This window comes from Dicentrarchus labrax, unplaced genomic scaffold (assembly GCF_905237075.1).
Source record: "Dicentrarchus labrax unplaced genomic scaffold, dlabrax2021, whole genome shotgun sequence".
Lineage (NCBI taxonomy): Eukaryota > Metazoa > Chordata > Actinopteri > Moronidae > Dicentrarchus > Dicentrarchus labrax.
This window is the reverse complement of record NW_026136715.1, coordinates 13,102,410-13,117,920: the sequence shown is the minus strand read 5'-3', so window position 1 is coordinate 13,117,920 and position 15,511 is coordinate 13,102,410. Positions and strand designations below refer to the sequence as shown.

At 37.5% G+C, this 15,511-nt stretch overlaps 2 protein-coding genes across 4 annotated transcripts in view; both read left to right on the top strand.

Annotated features, from left to right (window-relative positions):
• Positions 1-15,511, top strand: part of LOC127377620 (deoxynucleoside triphosphate triphosphohydrolase SAMHD1) — a 71,335-nt gene that overhangs the window by 20,886 nt on the left and 34,938 nt on the right. Inside the window, exon 1 of one of the 3 annotated variants that reach the window (XM_051425696.1) lies at positions 3,474-3,772. The exons of 1 other annotated variant lie outside the window; for it this stretch is intronic. The gene's annotated coding sequence lies outside the window, so the exon portion shown is untranslated. Of the gene's footprint in view, positions 1-3,473; positions 3,773-5,284; positions 5,881-15,511 lie in introns of those variants that run through there. One more of the 3 variants, XM_051425697.1, reaches the window with a different exon arrangement.
• Positions 6,781-15,511, top strand: part of LOC127377624 (deoxynucleoside triphosphate triphosphohydrolase SAMHD1) — a 29,867-nt gene continuing 21,136 nt past the window's right edge. Inside the window, exons 1-11 of the mRNA XM_051425703.1 lie at positions 6,781-7,150; positions 7,338-7,371; positions 7,538-7,562; positions 7,781-7,941; positions 8,187-8,302; positions 9,258-9,331; positions 10,169-10,345; positions 10,423-10,532; positions 12,623-12,731; positions 12,814-12,905; positions 13,167-13,324. Coding sequence (XP_051281663.1) covers positions 7,138-7,150; positions 7,338-7,371; positions 7,538-7,562; positions 7,781-7,941; positions 8,187-8,302; positions 9,258-9,331; positions 10,169-10,345; positions 10,423-10,532; positions 12,623-12,731; positions 12,814-12,905; positions 13,167-13,324 — 1,069 coding nt within the window. The 5' untranslated portion in view covers positions 6,781-7,137. The remainder of the gene's footprint in view (positions 7,151-7,337; positions 7,372-7,537; positions 7,563-7,780; positions 7,942-8,186; positions 8,303-9,257; positions 9,332-10,168; positions 10,346-10,422; positions 10,533-12,622; positions 12,732-12,813; positions 12,906-13,166; positions 13,325-15,511) is intronic.

The following is a 15,511-nucleotide window of genomic DNA, read 5'->3' as shown; positions in this document are numbered from 1 at the left end:
CAAACAAAAACATTTTCAGGATGAAAAATGCACAATTGGCAGCAATTTTCAAAATCTGTCATTTATTAATTTTCTTATTATTATTGTCTTGTGGCTTCCATACTCTTCTACAATTGTAAAACAAATATCTTTGGGTTGGTGTTGGTCACATGAAGCAAGACATTTAAAGAAGTTGCCTTAGGGTTAAGGAATATGGAGGACTAAAAGTGCCACAATTAAATAAATAAATACACCATTAAATAATTACTTAAATGTGTCATTAATTAATTAAAATTGGAATTAAATACATAAATGTGTTAAATGTGTCTAATTCATTCAAATACCGATTCATTTTATGTAAAACAACATATATAATTATTTCAGTATTTATTTAAGTATTTCATGGTCCTGCCTTGTAGTGCTTCATGAATTACTTTAATCTGTCAAAGTCACCCATCAAAAGTTGGTAGGCGGAACCTAACGCCTGATTGGTTACCCTGCGCATCAAGCCAAGGTAAATCAATTCCAGATAATGGATTGATGCAGAGCTAGTGAACACATTTCAATACACTGGGTGGCGCTATTGGACTACTTCTTCTAAATCTGCAGTCACTATATGGTCAATATCTTGGTCAGAAAGTGCTGAAATAATCCCAAGAATTTCAATAAGTTTCTCTGCTTTACTCGCTACATGCTCTGGGTCAGCAGGTCCTGTGTAGCGTTAGACATTTCTGCAGCAGTCACCAAAGTGGTTAGCTAGCACCTGCTAGTGGCTAATATTCATGGGAGAAAAAGGACAGACCGCCATCGTCTGTTTAGTCTGAGAACTCACACCGTTTATTCTGCGCATGCTCAATATAGCATCCTTGTGCGCGCAGGCACATGACATCACTGCTTACGCTATTTAACATGGCTTTGCTACCCATATTATAAAATATGCTTAACATCCTGCTTCCACACCCTCTGCTAAGTCTAAAATGTCTAAGTCTAAAAAATAAAATAAAGTGTTTAGAAAAATAAAGTGTAGCAGCAGCTTGAGTTTCCTGTTTTCTTTGTTAACTGTTTCATATCTTGATTAACAGTCTCAACAAATTTTATAATAAATGAATATCAACACATCTTTACAATTGAACAGTTTCTCTTTCTTTCCCTTTTATATCTTTCTATACACATTCTGTTGTACAGTGAGAGAATGGGTCAGGATACTGGTTGATTGATCATATTGGGATCTGAGACTGCGTATTTTCTGTGACCTTAGTTCAGACTTGAGTGGGTATGTTTGATGAACACTTTGTGTTTTATCTCACATTGACACTTTTAATCAGCGCCAACATCTGAGACACACTGGTTTTGTGCTCCCAGTGGGAAGAATGAATATGAATGAATCTGTCCATTAAAAGCTCTATTTTTTATCCACTTTTCTCTTCTTAGAGATCGCTACCTTCTCTTTCCGTCTGTCCCTTGCCTCTCATCGGTCCGTGTATCTTCATTCGATTTTCCTTTCAGAAACGGATATTAAAAACAGAACACGAGTGGTTATTTGATTTTCATTTTAAATTACAAAAATTTAAATTGAAGTACAAGGCATTTTTCTTTTCCATGGTCAAAAAGGGATGAGCGAAATTAATCAAAATATTCAATTTTCATTTTCTATTTCAAAAAAACAAAAAATAAAATCACTAGAAAACAGAAGCGGAAAAAAGGCCTGTTTTTTCATATTCTGAGACCGGATGTTGTCATTAACAGGACGGTGCTGTGTAGAAGAAACAGTAGGCTAGTAGACTGCGGTCAAGCCAGCTGTGACTCCGATCTCCGTGGTCAAATCAGCCGCACTTAAATTTAGAGTGTACAAGTATTCTCAGCATTATGGTAAATGCAGAGAAACAGCGTATTTACTTTCGGTTTTCAAAATAAAGGTATTAAGAACAGTAAGCTATAATTCGAACCTACATTTAAAATAAAATATGTTATATTAAAGTGTTTGATGCGCCCCTGATGAATAAAAAACACTTTATATCAAGTATCTTTACTGCACCAGTGTGGAGAAATGCCCAAATAAAAGTCTCATATTTGCTCAGTGTTTCCTGGCTACTGATGGTATATTTGACTTTTACACATATAAGACTAAAAGTATACTTAATATCAAGCATTTTTACTTGAAGATACACAGACCCTAATCGCTCTCATCTCTGTACTCAGTCGTGCTGTCGTTTGCGCAGATTTGATTGGCTGAGCAGCATCACGTGGGATGGCTTAACTCACATGCGATTGGTCTGTAAGCTCCGGATCAGCTAAACAAATACCGTAAAGACTAGAAAAGCTGTGCTGGTTAAAATAGAAGCGCCCCGTCAAAATTTAGAATCCCTCAATAATTAATTGATTTTAGGTCTGGGTCCGCATGGGACAGCGTCTGGGTCCGGACTCGGACCACGGTCCGCATGTTAGCGACCTCTTCCCTAGAAAGTTCATGAAGATCGTCCAGGCACTCTACTTCAGACCAAAGCAATGGATCAGGCTAGATTTGTGTTAGCCCCACCCACTGAGTTTGATGGGTGACTTTGACAGATGTAAGTAAATCATCAAGCACTGCAACGCAGGACCATTAAATAAATGGTGAAATAATTATATATGTATTTTACATAAGATGAATCGGTATTTGAATGAATTAATGACACATTTAATAACACATTTATGTATTTAATTCCAATTTGAATGAATTAATGACACATTTAAGTAATTATTTAACGGTGTATTTATTTATTTAATTGTGGCACTTTTAGTCCTCATAATGGAAACTTCGATGGACATTTTCCACAATTTTCTAATATTTTCTTGACCAAACAACTAATCAATCAATCGAGAAAATAATCACAGATTAATTGATAGACATTAATTGTTAGTTGCAGCCATATAGCTCATCACATTCCCATCAGTCTCCACAGAGTGTCTCCTTACAGCAAAAAGGTCCCAGATTACATCCATCCTGGCCTCTAATGGGGAACCCTGTCAAGCTTCAGCATCTAATCATTAATAGATCTATATTCCAACCATCACTCCTGGTCATGAGCTTTGAGGAAGTGACTGAGAAAATGAAGAGGAGAACCGCTGCTCCCTCGTGACATATTGCTCCCTCTAAAGGAACATTTTTGGAGCCCTAGTTCATCTGTCCAGGAGGCTTTTTTGTTTTTGTTTTTTTTTTTTTACTGCATTTCGTTGTCTTAGTACTTGTACTAGTATAAAGTTGAATCTAATCTAATCTAATGAACAGGATTGTTCAATGTGGCTAACATCAGGGGTGAGATCCAAAATGATTTTTTTCACTCCTTCCACCACAGTAACATGATCCCAGATAACTAGCTAAACATGGCAATAAGCTTTGCGTATGCAGTGCGTGTGTGTGGCAGAACGTCTTGCTTTTTATTCCCATGTTAACAAATCAGAGCAGGCACACTGCCTGCATGAGCCATGCATCTCTGCAGCAACACTTCACTAGAGAGTTGATGTCTTGCATATCTTTTCTATTGCCATGTGTAGTTACTAACAAAAACAGACACTGAGAAGGGTCATATCAAAGGGACTGGGTCTGGCAACAGACTGCTGCTCTTGCTGTATTCTTATTAGGAGGGACTGAAAACAGCACAAACAACAACGCTACCAAACTCCCTCGGAAGGTAAAACCGTCTCAAGAGAAGTTTGATAACGCTGTTGTTTGTGCTGTATAGGGTGGAGATGATAGTAACATAAAATCAGTGGTGTATGTCACTGATGATAATCTGGATCAGACTGGCAGAGCGTAAGTGTCTTTTTTTTGCAATTTGTTCTTCAATTTTAATAATATTTTTTTACGTAATTTAGTGACTATTTTAAAAAATCCTACACAATATCAGGAAGCTCTGGCTGATCACAAGGCACGGGAATATAACATGTTCATAATAATAAAATAACACTAAATATTCAGGGCTAGAGATAACTTGTAGAATACACAGGAAGGGAGTATGTAAGATGCCCGCGTCAGTGAATATACCTTGCCAACTGCATAATTGGGACTGTTCCTCTTAACTCTCGCTCGTGAAGTCCATTGTCAGTCAGTACAGAAAAAGTGATGTGGAGGCTAGAAAAAAATGAGAAAGAGGAAGATTACCATAGGAAATCAAGAACAACAATTTCAGTGATCAATCAGGGGAACTGGAAGTGTTTTTCCACTGGTAGTCTTTTGGTTTAGAAATAAACAAGGTGTGTGCAGTTTCTGTTGTGTTTTGTTCTACCAGGTGTTTAATGATCCCATTGGTATGTTTTTTAGCCACTCCTGTGTAGCTTTGTCTTTATGCCAGGACTTTGTGCTATTTTTTGACCCATGTGACTGGTTGGCCCCACATGCTGTCGCAGGTAAAAAGAATGAAGGAGAAGTTGATCTGGACTGACAGCAGCTCCCCATTTCCTCCTGAACAAATGCAATGCAAATTTGAAGTTTATAAATGTAATGTTTGGGAGATAGAGTTGCTAGTCAAGATTAGATACACCAAAGATATTGGGAAGATACTATTAAAGATATTATTCATTATCTTTATTCGAGTTTCTGAATGGCTTTTTCTGAAATTTTATTTCTTATATTGTTATATTTTGTTTTGTGAATTGAGACAAAAACATCTTCAGTAATTTTCAAAATCTGTCATTTATAAAATGTTCTTTAGCGTTATTATTGTTTTGTGGCTTCTATACTCTTCTATAATTGTAAAACAAATATCTTTGGGTTTGTGTTTGTCACACAAAACAAGACATTAAAAGAAATGGCCTTACGGTTCAGGAAACATTGATGGACATTTTCCACAATTTTATTGACCAAACAACTAATCAATTAATCGAGAAAATAATCACAGATTAATTGATAGACATTAATTGTTAGTTGCAGCCATATATCTCATCACATTCCCATCAGTCTCCACAGAGTGTCTCCTTACAGCAAAAAGGTCCCAGATTCCATCCAATCCTTTCTGTAAGAAGTCTGCATGCTCTCCCCATATTTGTATGTATTTCTACCACACTCCAAAGAAATGCATGTCAGGTAGTGACAGTGTGAATATGACTGACTGGCCTCTAATGGGGACCCCTGTCAAGCTTCAGCATCTAATCATTAATAGATCTATGTTCCAACCATCACTCCTGGTCATGAGCTTTGGGGTAGCAACTGAGAAAATAAAGAGCAGAACCGCTGCTCCCTCGTAACATATTGCTCCCTCTAAAGGAACATTTTTGGAGCCCTAGTTCATCTGTCCAGGAGGCTTTTTTTTTTTTTTTTTTTTCTTTACTGCATTTCGTTGTCTTAGTACTTGTACTACTGTAAAGTTGAATCTAATCTAATCTAATCTAATGAACAGGATTGTTCAATGTGGCTAACATCAGGGGTGAGATCCAAAATGATTTTTTTCACTCCTTCCACCACAGTAACATGATCCCAGATAACTAGCTAAACATGGCCATAAGCTCTGTGTATGCAGTGCGTGTGTGTGGCAGAACGTCTTGCTTTTTATTCCCATGTTAACAAATCAGAGCAGGCACACTGCCCGCATGAGCCATGCATCTCTGCAGCAACACTTCACTAGAGAGTTGATGTCTTGCATATCTTTTCTATGTGCCATGTGTAGTTACTAACAAAAACAGACACTGAGAAGGGTCATATCAAAGGGACTGGGTCTGGCAACAGACTGCTGCTCTTGCTGTATTCTTATTAGGAGGGACTGAAAACAGCACAAACAACAACGCTACCAAACTCCCTCGGAAGGTAAAACCGTCTCAAGAGAAGTTTGATAACGCTGTTGTTTGTGCTGTATAGGGTGGAGATGATAGCAACATAAAATCAGTGGTGTATGTCACTGATGATAATCTGGATCAGACTGGCAGAGCGTAAGTGTCTTTTTTTTTCAATTTGTTCTTCAATTTTAATAATATTTTTTTACGTAATTTAGTGACTATTTAAAAAAATCCTACACAATATCAGGAAGCTCTGGCTGATCACAAGGCACGGGAATATAACATGTTCATAATAATAAAATAACACTAAATATTCAGGGCTAGAGATAACTTGTAGAATACACAGGAAGGGAGTATGTAAGATGCTCGCGTCAGTGAATATACCTTGCCAACTGCATAATTGGGACTGTTCCTCTTAACTCTCGCTCGTGAAGTCCATTGTCAGTCAGTACAGAAAAAGTGATGTGGAGGCTAGAAAAAAATGAGAAAGAGGAAGATTACCATAGGAAATCAAGAACAACAATTTCAGTGATCAATCAGGGGAACTGGAAGTGTTTTTCCACTGGTAGTCTTTTGGTTTAGAAATAAACAAGGTGTGTGCAGTTTCTGTTGTGTTTTGTTCTACCAGGTGTTTAATGATCCCATTGGTATGTTTTTTAGCCACTCCTGTGTAGCTTTGTCTTTATGCCAGGACTTTGTGCTATTTTTTGACCCATTTGACAGGAAGGGAGTATGTAAGATGCCCGCATCAGTGAATGAACCTTGCCAACTGCATAATTGGGACTGTTCCTCTGAACTCTCGCTCACGAAGTCCATTGTCAGTCTACAGAAAAAGAGATGTGGAGGCTAGAAAAAAATGAGAAAGAGGAAGATTACCATAGGAAATCAAGAACAACAATTTCAGTGATCAATCAGGGGAACTGGAAGTGTTTTTCCACTGGTAGTCTTTTGGTTTAGAAATAAACAAGGTGTGTGCAGTTTCTGTTGTGTTTTGTTCTACCAGGTGTTTAATGATCCCATTGGTATGTTTTTTAGCCACTCCTGTGTAGCTTTGTCTTTATGCCAGGACCTTCTTTACTTGTTATATAAAACATTTCCTCATAAACAAATGAGGGAATGCAAATTTCTGCAGTAGTTAGGTGGGTGTGGAAGAGACACAAAAGCCAGATATTGTTGAACTCTCTTGGTCTTTTCTGCAGATCTGCCCTGATCAGCTGTTTTAGCAACATGATATAACATTGCTCAGTTGACTGTCCCAATATAATTACTGCTTGTTAGATCAGCATCAGAATTATTGGTGAGACATAGGTACAGCCACTGACAGATTCAAAACGCTAAAGAAGACTGACAGTCACCATTTAGCGTTAAGAATTGGACTCTGGAAGAAACCATTGCATTCAAGAAGAAAAAATGGCAGATAAAGGTTAGTATAAGGTTGTTTTTCTGGTTTGGTAAATTTGATGTATGGTTATTATTAATCTCCTGGCTGACCTAAATAAGTTAACTATTTGAAGACTTTCCTTATGATTCTGTATTGTAAGGCGTGGAAGCTAATATCAAGGCTACTTGTCATAATAAAAACTTCATTAACTGCTTTGACTTTTACCCAGAAGAAAACACCACTGTGGAGAATAACGGCAATATGTAAGTGTCTCAGGTTGCAATGTCAAAACATTTTAACAATCCTGGATAGAAGTGTATACAAAGCAAATTCTTCTGATGTTCTACAATAACCTGATTTATTTAAGTCTTCACAAATCACTTTTCTCTCTTCTACTCATTCCCTACTATGGAAACTTTGTTGGAGCAGGAACCCCAAGCAGATCCCAGGCAAGGTAATATATCATGTGCCTAATCGTACATCCCTCTAGATTTTTATACATTTTCAGGACTTGAGAGATAAAAGAGAAAGGTGAAAAACTGGGGAAAAATCCAAGAGCTTGTAGAATAAACAGCAAAGATGCCAAAGAGAAGACTAGCCCTCAGGAGAACTAGAGTTGGTTTACTCTTTTGGGTAATAACTGGACTGGATTCTGTTATATGTGTTCTACAGGTGTTTAATGATCCCATCCACGGGCATATAGAGTTACACCCACTTCTTGTCAAAATCATTGACACACCTCAGTTCCAGAGACTACGGAGTATCAAGCAGCTCGGAGGAGCCTACTTTGTTTACCCTGGAGCATCCCACAACCGCTTTGAACACTCGATTGGGTATGTTCTCAGGATTTTTTAGATCTAGTGTCTTAAGGTAACGGTAATCACAATCCTAATTAAGTAAATACCTGTTTGCAGTAAAGCACCTATCAATAGCAAAATATTTTAAAAGTAAACATATTACATACCTTACTTAGTATTGGCATAACACAAATTCATATATTTCAAGTTTTGCAGCAGGATATTCATGCAGTAATTGTGTAATGAGTTCTTTGTTGTGTGTGCTGTATGTGGTGGTAAAGGGTGGCGCATTTAGCAGGTAAGCTTGGACAAGCTCTGAAAACAAAGCAGCCAGATCTCAACATCACTGACAGAGACATCCTCTGCGTACAGATTGCTGGTCTTTGTCATGATCTCGGTGAGTGAGGCACACCTTTGGAAATTGTCGAATAAAAGTCAATGTTGATCCAATTTCAAGGGTTTCTGTAGGCACTAACAATTAAAGGCTCGTCGGAACTAACAGCAGACAAAAAAAACAAAGTGTGCAATGGTCCACATGATAATGTACATTTCTGTTCTTCAGAATACTTTTCTTATTTCAGTGATGAGCTACTGCTAATATAAACTCAGCATTCCTGTAGATGTTTTAGATTAAATGTCTAACAGAGAAGTCCTTTAGTTCAAAATACTTACAGGAAGTGTTGAATTTCTTTGACATTCAACATTAAATCTTATTGAATGGTAAAGTGAAAAGTTTAAAAGGTATTCTTGAAAAGAACTATTACATGTTGTCTGACCATTTCAGAAGGAAAAAGTGTTTATAGTTGTTCCAAAGGACCATACTTGATGCAAGGTCGCAAGATGATAATTGTTGAAATATAAAATAATGGCACACACTTCAGATAGTCTCTCCTGTAAGGCATTCATAGTGTTGTACACACAAAAAGTAACTCTCTTGTTTACGCATTCACTACCAATAAAACACCCAATGCTATAGAGAGCAGTAAATTAAGATTTTAGATATTTAATAATCAAAGTCACGTTTAACACAAACAGGAAACAATTCATCTTTTCAGAAAATTCTGTGGAAGTTTGTGCTGGTTTCAAATGGAAACTTGGCTAGAATTTTAATATAACACAGCTGAGATGTACGTTTAGATTTTATTAAAACAGTTAAACTTGGAGGAAATGTTGAATTTGGGAGGACATTACGAAACATGATCAAATTAAAATGCGTGAATAAGAGGTAAAGGCCTGCCTTTAATACAAACCTGTTTAAAATAATAACAATAAGATAAAATCACAAATGGCTCATTTTACAGTTCACACACAATCACCTTTAGATTAACTTCAATTAATTTCTCCATATCTAGGACATGGGCCATTTTCCCATCTGTTTGATGCAATGTTCATCCCTAGAGCACGTCCAGACAAGAAGGAGTGGAAGGTAAGAAACAATTATTTCTGTTGTTCATGACATATTACATGACAAAGGAAAACACAGCCATGAGCTGCATTAAGGAAGCAAATCAGTTTGATATAAATGGTAACTAATTAGCAAAGACACAAACAACAAGTCAGTGCTTAGTTGTTAAGCTGCAAGCAAAAAAGCCAACATAATGGCGGATCATTTATTTGTGAGCCCAACTGAACACTGAGATACGGTTTAAAAAAACAAATCATCTGATTTCATCTCAGGCATAATGGATAATAATGGCATAATGCAGTCTCTTTAGGTACGGACATCTTCATGGTTATTTTCTCAGACTGGAGAGAAACAGTAGACATAGGCTGAGTAGCACTAACTGTGACTAGTGAACTGATCTTAATGTGTAGAATTTGTTGCAGTCCCCTTACTTTGAAAACATAAAGACCAGGTGAGATGAAAAGTGTCATTTTAACCCTTTAAGTATGCATCCTCCGTTATATTGTACCCCTATTTAAGACTACATGCCAAAATCATCGTTTCTTACTGTAAAACAAAATGTGACACATGCTTACGTAAGCATAAAATAACTGATTTCAACCAACAATATCATGACATTCACCTGTCAATAAAGCTTCAACTTTTAGTGACACAGAGCGAAGATTCATGAGTTAGCTAGTTAACAAAAGCATGGCTAGCTACAGGAGCCGAGTGATTCTGGGACCTCACTGAAAGTGAATCATATTTGATTTGTTCCGAAAGAAGAATCTACGTGTTGCTAAAAGAAATGTTAGATGTTAGATTGTTCTCACTTTGAATTCTGGTATTAATATATTAATGAGTCTGTTTCTGTTGCAGCATGAAACTGCTTCTCTGGCCATGTTTGACCACCTGGTGAAAAGTAATGGTCTGGAGGTTGAGATGGAGCAGTATGGCCTGATCCCATCCGAGGATCTGACCTTCATCAAGGAGATGATTCACATAGACACCAAGAAAGACCAGGAGAAAACTAGCACAGCTCAAGACCAGAAAAAGGTCACGTGAATTGTGTGAAATCAGTCAGTATCAATATTGTTACAGCAACCAATGTCTAATGCCAAGATTGTCTGTAGTCTCCACAGTGGCCGTATGAAGGCCGTAAAGAAGACAAGTCCTTCCTCTATGAAATCGTGTCCAACAAAGAAAATGGCATTGATGTGGACAAGTTTGACTACTTTGCCAGGTGGGACTTGTTTAACAGCGACTGTGGAACAATTTACTTTTTGATGTAGAATGATGAACTTTGTAGGGTTTGCTATGATAAATCACAGCGGCCCCATTTGTTGGTACAACAGTGGTTTAACTGTATTAGTGTAATCAATTTATTTTGGTTATCAAAGTTTAGAATTATCAAAAGATAATAGAAAATGACTTTAATTATTATTAAAGATCATCGGGGCACCACCCTTAAATAAGGGAATGATAGCCAATATTTGATTGATAAGTCTCATAAAAATACACTAAATTATTAATTTAGAAATCAGATTAATAATTCTAATAACAAGTTTTAATAATTAACTACAACCACAATCCCTATTAATAATTAAAGTGGAAGGCTTTGGAGTTCTGCATAGAAGAGGTTGGTATCACTCACTCTTGTACGAAATTAAATAGGCCAGCATGTATAAACACAAACATTTATTAAAGGAACAATAAACGCAAACAGAGGAAAATACACAATGTGCAATCTAACTTAGCGGGAGGGTTTGAGTTTGAGTTGCATGCAAAGACGGTGTCTGTGTGAAGCATTACATTAAACTACCATCACTTTAGCAATGTCTCAGAGAATACAGTTACTACAGTAACCTGCGTTAATCAAATCAACAACACAATACAATAACCACAATAACCCGAATAAAAACACATTAGTAACATCAACAGTAATTAAAGTCCTTGTTCAGCCGTTAACTCTGTTAAGTTATCTGTTTATGCCCAGTACGTTACCGACAGTCCAATGGAGGAAGAAGAAGAAGAGTTGCGGGTGTGCTGCGTGGATCAGCTGATCAGATTCTGGTTCTGAAGTCCAAACAGTCTCTGATGTCCGCTGGTGCAGGTAGCAAGAAAAAAGGCGTTTCGCTCGTTGCTCTGCAGAGTTAAGGACTTGGCGTTAACGTCGCGTTGCTCCGGTAAAGTCCGACTTTCTCTTTAAAGCTGCAGATGTTGACTCCCGTTAGCGGTGCGCTGCCCAGGGATCGCAGGAAGAAGCTCTTGTGCCATACTATAATCCTTAGACGTGCGTCGGCGGTGGGACGGGCCGCACCGAGGTCCTAAACGTATCACCCGGTGTGGGCGAGCGAGTGAGCGGCGAGAGCGAAGAGAGAGAAAAGAGAGAAGAGAGAGAAGAGAGAGAAGAGAGAGAAAAGAGAGAAGAGAGCGAAGAGAGAGAAGAGAGAGAAGAGAGAGAGTAACTCCGTGTCAGGAGTTTTATCACCTGGACATCGCGCGTCATCAAGCTGCATGAGGTTACGGTCACAGGAAGTGACAGGAAGTGACCCGTCACAATAAAAGTCCAGTTAACCACATGAACGAGCTCACATTTTAAGGTCCCCTTTGAGCCGACAACTTCTATGTATTATTTCCCCAGAACAATTACAATAAATAGGAACTAAAAGGCAGATCTTCACAGCTTGGTATCAACTGGAGGAACTTGCAGTGATCATATTTGATGAGAAGAGATGTAGGCTTTCCAAAAGATCCTCATAGAAATAAATAAATAACCTTATTTAAAAAAAATTCTAACTACAAAATTATAGTGTTGGGAGATTTTAACATTGATTGGCTAACTAAAGCTTTTCATTATTTAAATGAGTTTTTTCATGAGTCTATTCAACCCTGTGCTCTATAAATCCCAACTGCAACAATAATATTATTAGGCACAAGTTTTATTTTGTATTTTTTTATTTATTATTTTATTTTATTATTTATTAATTTATTTTTTTATTTTTTTTAGTCAGAGGAGCAGAATTACTTAATGTCTTCTGGCATAGGGAAGATATAAATAAGATTATTAAAATTCATATTAGTGCGTCTGGTTCACCATCTACATGGCCCACAGACTGATAACACGAGTTTGAGGCTGAAGTTCTGTCCAGAAGGGGGGGCCTGGTAAAATAAGATAGGACAAGAAGGCCGAAACAGTGACGAGGTGTAATGACCGTTTGCCCAGATGTGGCAGGGGAGTCAGTTACACAGGACATTGTTTGGAACTTTCTCCAGGTTGCTTTTGCTGATTAGACACAATAAGACCATTTTCTTCACTCTGTTCTATCTTAGGGACTGCTACCACCTGGGCGTCCAGATCAACTTTGACTATCGTCGCTTCTTAAAGTTTGCCAGGGTGTGTGAGGTGGATGGCCGGAAGCACATCTGTGTTAGAGACAAGGTAAAGACAATGTTACTCCTACTCTTGTATCAGATTGTAAACAGATTTGTTCCGACTAAACTATAGGCAATACTCTCAACAGGAGGAGGATAATATGTCTGAAATGTTCCACACCAGGCTCTGTCTCCACAGAAGAGCCTACCAGCACAAAGTGAACAAGATCATAGAGACTATGTGAGTACTTACCCTTCTCTACTTTTTAAGCAGCTTTTCTGAAGAATGCAATGCATGTTGTGATGTTTTTTGTTTTACAATGAAATGGCAGGATAAATTAAAAATCAAAGGCAACTTGTTCCAGTGAGAATGACATCTCTGGTAGTTTGGTGACAGGTGGTGACATTTTGTGTGTTTCATTTTTAAATGTGAAAATATCACTTTTAAAAATGATTAATGATTAATAATGATTAATGAAGATGATTAATAATGATTATCCAGGATCACAGATGCCTTTTTAAAAGCAGACTCAGTAGAGAACAATGAATCAACAATCACTATCTACAAAGCCATTGATGGCAAGACTGAAAGCACAGAAAAGAAGACTTTCAGACTCTCCAAGGCCATTGATGACATGGAGGCCTACACTAAGCTGACAGGTCTGTAGATAGCACTGGGACAAATCTGGTTCTCTAGCTGTAAGAACACGTGTTTGTTTAGTAAATCTTTATAATAATAAGCAATTGTAAAATCTGTCATTGCAATTTGATTTTTTTTGCAATAGTGCAGCCTTAATTAATTCACATTTTATTTAGCTGATTTTCTGAAGTTTGGTTAAAATCTGTGCTATATTTTGATAAAAACCTAGTTACTAACAGTTAGGCTACCTAGCTTATTATTGAGAAACTAACAGGTATATTGCATTAAGAGGTAATAAGTTTTGTTGGAGTTGTTGGAGTTCAAAACTCATCTAAACTCCATTAAATCCAATAAAGAGCAGGACAGTTGTAAACATTACCCTAGACTTTGACACAGTAGCAACTACAATCATGTGAATATGCATATAAACACAATGGTTTTCTCAAGCATGCTTAAATAAAGTTAATTTAATTTATTCCATATTTAAAAACAAATGAATGAGGTAAAGTAATCTTGTCCCAGTTATACTGTCTCTCAGGTTACCATGTCCGTTTTGAATTTGTGAAACACTATGAATGATTTGTGACCATGTCTTTGGTTTGGTTTAATTCACTGATCTTCCACTCTGTTTATCTGTTTCTCTGTAGATGCTGTGTTTGAACAAATACTCAACTCAACATCCGAGGAGCTGAAGGATGCAAGACACATTCTACGCAGGATCATCACTCGAAAACTCTACAGGTTTCTGGGTGAAACGCGGTTGGACGATCCCACTGAGGTTTCTACAAATGTCGTTGTGTGCCTTTATTGCATTACACTGTCTGTCATATCATCTATTTCTCTGTTATAATGAAGCTGGATGTTATGCTCCTTTTGTGTGCACATTCCTTGTTTCTGTTTTCTCTATCTTTTTCTCATTGCTTATATGGATATTGTGCTTGGATTTCACATGGACTACAACACATTCCTACCATTTACTTACCATTTGAATTTAGAGGATGTGATAGCAATGTGAGCAAAATCACAGAAAGAAACTTACTCTCTTACTGGATCTACACTGAGCTGGCAGTTTTTTGTGTGAAAATGACTCACATTCACACTCCCATACAGGTCATATATTTCATAGAACTTCTGCCCACAGGTAAACAGTAGAAAAGGCAAAATCTCTTCTTCTTTATCTTCTTTTTAGTTGGCAAACAACAAAATTGCACATCACAGCCAACACCTGATGATGTGTTGGACAGACAGCCCAGCTGACAAATACTCCTTGTGATGCTGTTTTAATGCAGCCAATATTGTTGTCACTTAATATTTTCCTGTACTGGAATGAGTATGACATAAATATTACACCTCTGTGGCTCAGGAGGTAGAGCAGGGTGGATGATTTGATCCTCAGCTCCTCCTGTCAATATGTCAAAGTGACCTTGAGAAAGACATTGAATCTGAAAGCCCTTGTTAGCCGCGTTAAGATCAAAAAGCTTGATGTACACTGCACAAAATTATAAACGCAACACTGTTGTTTTTGCATTTTCGAGTGGCCTTTTATTGTGGCCAGCCTAAGGCACACCTGTGCAATACCCATGCTATGCTGATCAGCATCTTGATATGCCATATCTGTGAGGTGGATGGATTATCTCGGCAAAGGAGAAGTGCTCACTAACATAGATTTTGACAGATTTGAACAATATTTGGGAGAAATAGGCCTGTTATGTACATAGAGAAAGTCTTAGATCTTTGAGTTCAGCTCATGATGAATGGGGGCAAAAACAAAAGTGTTGCTTTTTAAATTTTGTTCAGTCTAATGTGCATGTTATTTCCAAGCTGCAGTGCACATAAAATCACTATTTTATGATCATCAGATCATGTGATCTAGTCAAACACACACACAAACTCCCTGACTGAATAAAACTGCACAGATTTTCCTCACACACACTGCAAGATTTAAATACTCTGTAGAAAGTTTTAGAATAGCTCCACGAATTCTGTTTTAGTGTGGACAAAGAGCCAAAACCAAGAAACAAAGATTTAAATGTAACTGCTTGATGCAGATGTAGTCCTACAGTGTGTTGTTAAGATGCAATAAATCTCAAACCTCTTGTCGCTCTACTTCTCACCCTTTCTCCTCCTTTCTTAGGAAAAAGGAGAAATTCCTGTTTGGAAAAAGGAATTGATGAAACTTCTTGGTGACAGGTGGAAAGAACATGACT